Source organism: Blennius ocellaris (genome assembly GCF_963422515.1).
Source record: "Blennius ocellaris genome assembly, chromosome: 10".
NCBI classification, from domain to species: Eukaryota; Metazoa; Chordata; class Actinopteri; order Blenniiformes; family Blenniidae; genus Blennius; species Blennius ocellaris.
Genome location: NC_137659.1, coordinates 10,244,226 through 10,250,652, shown reverse-complemented (window position 1 = coordinate 10,250,652; position 6,427 = coordinate 10,244,226). Strand labels below are relative to the sequence as shown.

The 6,427-nt window shown below is 41.7% G+C and overlaps 1 protein-coding gene across 1 annotated transcript in view; it reads left to right on the top strand.

Annotated features, from left to right (window-relative positions):
- Positions 1-1,207: 1,207 nt before the first annotated feature.
- ak5 (adenylate kinase 5) overlaps positions 1,208-6,427 on the top strand; it is a 78,911-nt gene continuing 73,691 nt past the window's right edge. Inside the window, exons 1-3 of the mRNA XM_080503153.1 lie at positions 1,208-1,487; positions 2,610-2,796; positions 4,697-4,864. Coding sequence (XP_080359279.1) covers positions 1,428-1,487; positions 2,610-2,796; positions 4,697-4,864 — 415 coding nt within the window. The 5' untranslated portion in view covers positions 1,208-1,427. The remainder of the gene's footprint in view (positions 1,488-2,609; positions 2,797-4,696; positions 4,865-6,427) is intronic.

The following is a 6,427-nucleotide window of genomic DNA, read 5'->3' as shown; positions in this document are numbered from 1 at the left end:
TTTTGGTTTGCAAACAAATGTAAATATAAAGCTGAGACTTGTCTGTCAGAAGAGTCAATGTATTGACTGTAACAACAATAACATGTTGAAGTAGTGATTTAAACTGCAGCCAAACTAAGCAAGCGCAATGTGAAAACTAGTGAAGAATACCTGCAGTGAATATTAATAAAATGTTAGGTTTCAATAAGATGCTTATAATAGTTCAAGTAATCCTCACAGCTTGATTATAGAAATGTTTGTATTTGCATCACATACTTAAAATGCACACAACATAGAGGCTGGATGTAAAAAAGAAAAACCTCCAGAGGCATTATAACGGAGGCCCCCATTAAGGTCTAACATATATAAGTAACAGTATGATGCAAGCATCAACTTGTGTACTGTCAGCAAAGACAACATCTCCAGAATCCCCCTGATAAACCTTCCTACCTGTTGCTGTGTGCTGCTAAGAAGAGCTGCTTTCAGAGACGGTTGACATTCGTTCCATATCATTAATATCAGTGACACAACTTGAAACCATAATGCAACATGTTAGGAATCTCCCTGATGTGGGTCCCTGATAGAGTCTTCCTGCCTTCTGCTGTGAAAACATAGTAAAACAAGTAGATATAACCAAATGGTGGTAGTATTATATTAAAATTTTGCTTAAATAATTGGTTTTCTTGGCTCACTCTGAAATAGTATTAAAAACATACACTGAAAAAAAATATAATTGTCACTCATTTCCACAAACACAAAAATAATTTAATCACGCCACACATTCCCATGTATTCATATTAAGTAGATTGAATCCCAAATATACTCATGTTAATCAAACATATCTCTGATATGTAAACTGAAAAACTGCATAGCTGATTTTGTTTTTTTAGTGTATAGAATGGAACTGTTAACAAGTCTCTTCCGGAAAATACACATTCAATTCAGAGCTCAGCACTTTATTGCACATGCTCTATGTTTTATCTCTGAATCTGCTTTGTGTAAAACAATCGTTTTATTTTCCATTACCACTAGTAAAAAAAACAAAAAAACAACAACAACAAAAAAAAAACGCCACGTGGAGGCGGTGGGCAACCTCAGTGCCAAAGGCGCACAAGGAGACGCGCACAGACGCGCGCGAGGTTGCGTGCTGGAAACGGAGCGCAAAAGGAGGGAAGACGGACGAGTCGCGCATCCGCATCACGGAGGAGGAGGGGGAGGAGGAGAAGGGAGGCACGGTGGCATCGTCTGCCTGCAGGAATCCAGTTGTAAAGTCCGCACAGGAGGCAAAATGCGCTGAGGGGAGATCTGTGAAGAGCTCGATCATTAACCAAAGATCACATTACGGCAGTAACGCAACTGAAGGAAATTCAGAGAAAGAAAGAAAGAAAGAAAGAAAAGAAGAAACGGGCTTCGGACAAGTTGTGATTTCAGTGGAAATCCGACTGGAGATGAATACCAACGATGCCAAGGAGTATCTCGCGCGGCGGGAGATACCTCAACTCTTTGAGGTGAGATGACCTGCCCGTCACAGTGCGTGCAGATGGTTTTTTACGTTTGGAGCGTTTAAGTAGCTTTTGCATGGCACCATAACGGTCAAGATCCATCGCTCTTTATGTTATGTCATTTAATGCTTGGTGGACGCGTTAATGCCATCTCCTTCTTGGACATATTACTGGTTTTAATGACAACAAAACCAGGTTTATTTATGACTTAATTTAAATCCTGCGTCAGACAAGGTTCACATTGAGTTTGTATTATTTTGCACTCGTCAGTTTGTGCAAAAAGGAAAACCAGGACACCGAGTGGAATGCTACACATACAGATTTAGAATGCATTTGAATGAATATTATCCTAAAACAAATCATCAATGGACATTTAACTGAAGGCATATTAATAGTATCACATCCTATGACATTTACTGTGTCTAAAATCAACAATTTGTGAAGCTGTTAGAGGAACAGGATGCACACAATTAAGATAATAAACTATTAGAAGTTAAGTGATAAAGTAAAGCATGCATATACATGAGAGTTTGATGGAATATAATGGCAATCAATCATAATTAACCCTAAGGGGATACCAAATTGGCTCATCCACATAATTAGACTCCTAGAGTCCTGGAGTCATGGAGCTAATGTATGCAAGCAACCACAGCCTGTTCATTTATAGTTTTCCGAGAAAGTTTTCAGTATGTTTTCAAGCTTCTGCCTTCCAGAGCTGTGAGTGAGGAGGGTGGAGATGAAGTAAGACGTTTCAGAGGAAAGTATTGTTTAGGATTAAGAGGACAATGGTCACACAAACATACATTTGTCTTGTACTTTGGCCTGACGTTTGTTCTCACATCCATCATAGTCGTTGGCTTTCGTCCTTCAAAAACACAACACGGTTACCAGGGATTTGTGTTTATCTGCCAGGCCGAGGCCAATTTCATAGGTTTGCAATGACGTGAGACATTTTCACTTGTGTTGGTGGAGCCGAGCCAGGGCAATCAAATCCTCTCTTTCATATTTTCACTTTCTCAAACCCTGCCACGCCGTAACAGAATAGCGATGTGCTGCTATCAGAGCAAACTTCTCCCTTGTTTGACCTGCGCACCTCCTCACGTCCTCCCCCTCCATTGTTTTCTCCAGAGTCTGCTGACAGGGTTGATGTACTACCGGCCCGATGACCCCATTGAGTACTTGGAGGGCTGTCTGAAGAAAGTCAGGGAGCTCGGGGGAACAGAAAAGGTGCGGTGGGATACTTTTGTGGGAGGGGAGAAGAAGTCACTGCCCCCCCTGAATGGAGGCCAATCACGCAGGTCCCTCTTCAGAAATGGTAAGGATTCTCCCAAATCTACAAATCTAGCCCAAATGTGGTGGTTCTCGCCACTAAAATGACACATTTTTCTTCTTTAGATCAGCTTAAAAGATTTTGGAAGATGGTTTTAAGTTTTCTTTAATAAAACCAGAATTAATTTCATTCCACAGTCCAACACTTTGTACCAATCCATCATATTTCTGGCACGAAGAAATGACCGCCAGCATATTCTGCACATATTTGGCACTTGCTGCTGAGATAAAGCTGGCAGCCATGCACACGCCTGCCTTTCTATCTCTTTCACCCATTGTTGCCTCCCTTTCTCTCCACCTCTCTCTTTCTCTCTCACTGTACAATTGATAAGGTGGTTGCTCTAACTCAGAGAACTTCAGGAAGGAGCTGACTTTTTTCAGTCTAATGAAAGTGGACGCTTTCCTTTCAGCTTCAGCGTGAGGCTCAGCTGTGTGAATCACTAGTTTTGTTGCCAAAAAGCACCTGAAGCATTTAGTTTAGTGACTAGGCTCTCCCACAAACACTGGTTTCAGCTGTTATGCAACAGTTTGCACTTCACAACTCAGAGCCAGCCTGTGCCGTCTTCACTGACCTGTTAAAGACTAATGAATATGTAGTTAATTATTGCTGTGAGAGGGGCGACTGCAAGGCTCTCTGTTCATTGGTTATCTATTTTTCCAGTACCGACGCTGGAAATTCATGCAAAACTTTTAGAAGCAGAGTTGACTTTAGCAAGAGATTATTGTCACTTTTTTTTTTCATTTTCCCCCTCTGCAGAGTTTCATTTCTTTCATTTCTTATTAATTGGCGAGTCTAACACACCCATAGGTGTGTATGTGACTGTGTGCCTCTTCATTTCTGTCCTTTGATGGACGAGCCAGGCTTGAACCTGCCTTCGAACAGAGTCACCTGGGATTGGCTCCAGCGCCCCATGACTCTAACTTCAATAACACGGTCTAGAAGATTGATGGATAGATGGAGAAAGCCTTCACACTACAATGATTAAAACAGGAGTATTTAGGGCAGACTCCAGCACTGATATTCTCACATTTGTCTTGTTGCATCATCGTGACAAAGCTGTCTGGAAACCTTCCCAGCTGCAGTGTTTAACTGCATAAACTACTAGAGTCAGGGATATTGATTTCTGGAGCTCCAAGCTAAGGGTTGAGCTCAGTTCTGCTTCTTTAAAGAAAACTCAGAGGGAATCCTGCTCTTGAATCTGAAATTTATTCTGGTCTTGGCCTGAATTATGTGTTAGAAATGTGAAAAAGGGCAAGATGACACGACATGTTAGGATTCAGACAGTTGGGGCAGCATTAGCTGCCATTTGCAACCTTCTTTGCTTAATTGCTTAAATCAGATTTTTCAGATATAACAAGTGCATGTATTTTCATTGCTATCACTGCATCATCAATCCATCTTGTATGACGAGATAATACGCTCACATTTATACTATAGCAGCTGTCAGTCCTTGGAAAAGTGTTTAGCCATCTTCCCTATTTTTGGTTGGTAATGTTATGTAATTAATGCTTCCATACAGTTGGGTAATTACCAAGCTGAATAAAGCAGCTCTCTACAACTTCATCCCTAATTTACGGTTTGATTGTTACAAAAAGATGAGACTTTCTTTTTCTCTGAAATGGAATATGCAGTAAAATGAAATAATTGCCAAGGCAGAATTACAGCATGGCTGAAATCTTGGATAATTTAATTCAATGTGATTTTCAACTGTGCTGCGCTTTGGATCCGGGGAGAAACTCTCGGGAAGAGCAATCAATTCTGCTCATTTACAGCTTTGTGTGTGTGTGTGTGCGTGTGTGTGTGTGCGTGTGTGTGTGTGTGTGTGTGTGTGTGTGTGTGTGTGTGTGTGTGTGTGTGTGTGTGTGTGTGTGTGTGTGTGAGACAGTGATGCCCGACAGCCCCAACTTTCCCTATAGACGATACGACCGCCTTCCTCCCATCAGTCAGTTCTCCATCGAGAGCGACTCGGACCTGTCGGAGACGGCGGAGCTCATCGAGGAGTACGAGGTGTTCGATCCAGACCGACCGCGGCCCAAAGTCATCCTCGTCATTGGTAAAGAGACCAGTACAACACAGACAACACATCTTCTTTGCTCAAGCTGTCAGGGCTGTGAACTCTGGCCTGCAGTCGGCACCCTTCACAAACAGGGACAATAGACACATGGCTGTGGGTACGGCAGCTTTGTACGTGCACATCACACAGACTGAAGACTTTGTGCTTCTTTTATATTAGAGTTTTACATATGAGCTTTTTTTGTGTGTTTGACATTTTTTTTTATATTTTGAGTCTATAGGGCCTGATGGACAGTCACCACATTTCTATGCCATGTTGTATGTGTATGTGACGAATAAAAAACCCCAACTAAGATCTAATTTAAATCAAACATAAAAACTAGAAATTCGGGTCCACTCACATGCTACAAGAATGGGGAAGCTTTAAGGCCGGGTGACAGTTTCTTCCTGTGATGGTTCTGATCGAAGCGGTGATGTGAATTCCTGTTGAGTCATGTTTTCCATTAGATAAGAAACAGCAGAAAACATCCTTTCTGTGTGTGTAAACAGAGTAACACGCTGTAACCAGCGTCTCCCCAAAGAGGGCTGCGTCCATTTATATGAAAGGGTCAGCAAAATACAGACTAAGTTTGTGTTTGCCTGGCTGTTGCTCTAAAAATACATGCCCTGGATGAGAATGTATGAGGTTCAGTGTGTGTGTGTGTGTGTGTGTGTGTGTGTGTGTGTGTGTGTGTGTGTGTGTGTGTGTGTGTGTGTGTGTGTGTGTGTGTGCGTGCGCGTGCGCGTGTGCGTGTGTTTCCTGGTATTTTGTGATGGCTCCGCCCCTCAGTTAGTATCAGCGGGGGTAGATCTTGTTGCATGTCACTCACTGTGTTAGACACTCACACTGGTCTAATCTGATTTCCTTGACGTGCCTGCATTAACCTGTCAAATACATGCATTAATCCTGGAAGTTAAGAGTGGCAGCCGCACATGAACGTTGCGACACACATTAGCTCAAACCAAATAAAGCTATCTAGAGAACTTGTTTAAAATGGTTGATTATAGCTCTCATTTGAGCAGGAAAAGGACTTCAGCATTTGTTGAAACCTTTTCAGCAGCGTTCAGCCTCAACCTGTTTTGCTTTTGGTGGGATGTTCACGCCATCTGTGGAGTGGATGATAGTTATTTGTCCTCGAAGTACAAAGCCAGTTCCTGTCTCCTCTTTGTGAGCATATTGTGGCCTATTTTAAAGGGAAAACAGGATGGCAGCAGCTGTCATATCTGTGGAGGATCATGGTGAATGTTTAGTCTGTCAGGTTCACACGGCAGAGGGAGACTGGCAGTGATGAGTGGTTGGAGGACGTTGAAGGGAGACTGGGTCAAATATGACAAAATACTCAATTCTAAAGTAAATCAGACACAAATACTGCTCATTGTGCAGCAAGATTTTTCATTTTCCTTTTTATTATGTCAAAAGCCAAAGCAATGTCATAAATATTGACTAAATGCCATTTAGGGACTTTAGTGTTTACTGAGATATTTAAACTCATCATTAAAATTTTGTAAAGATAGTAGCTTTCTTGCAGCAACAATTTAAAAACTGATTTAAAATCTCATATGT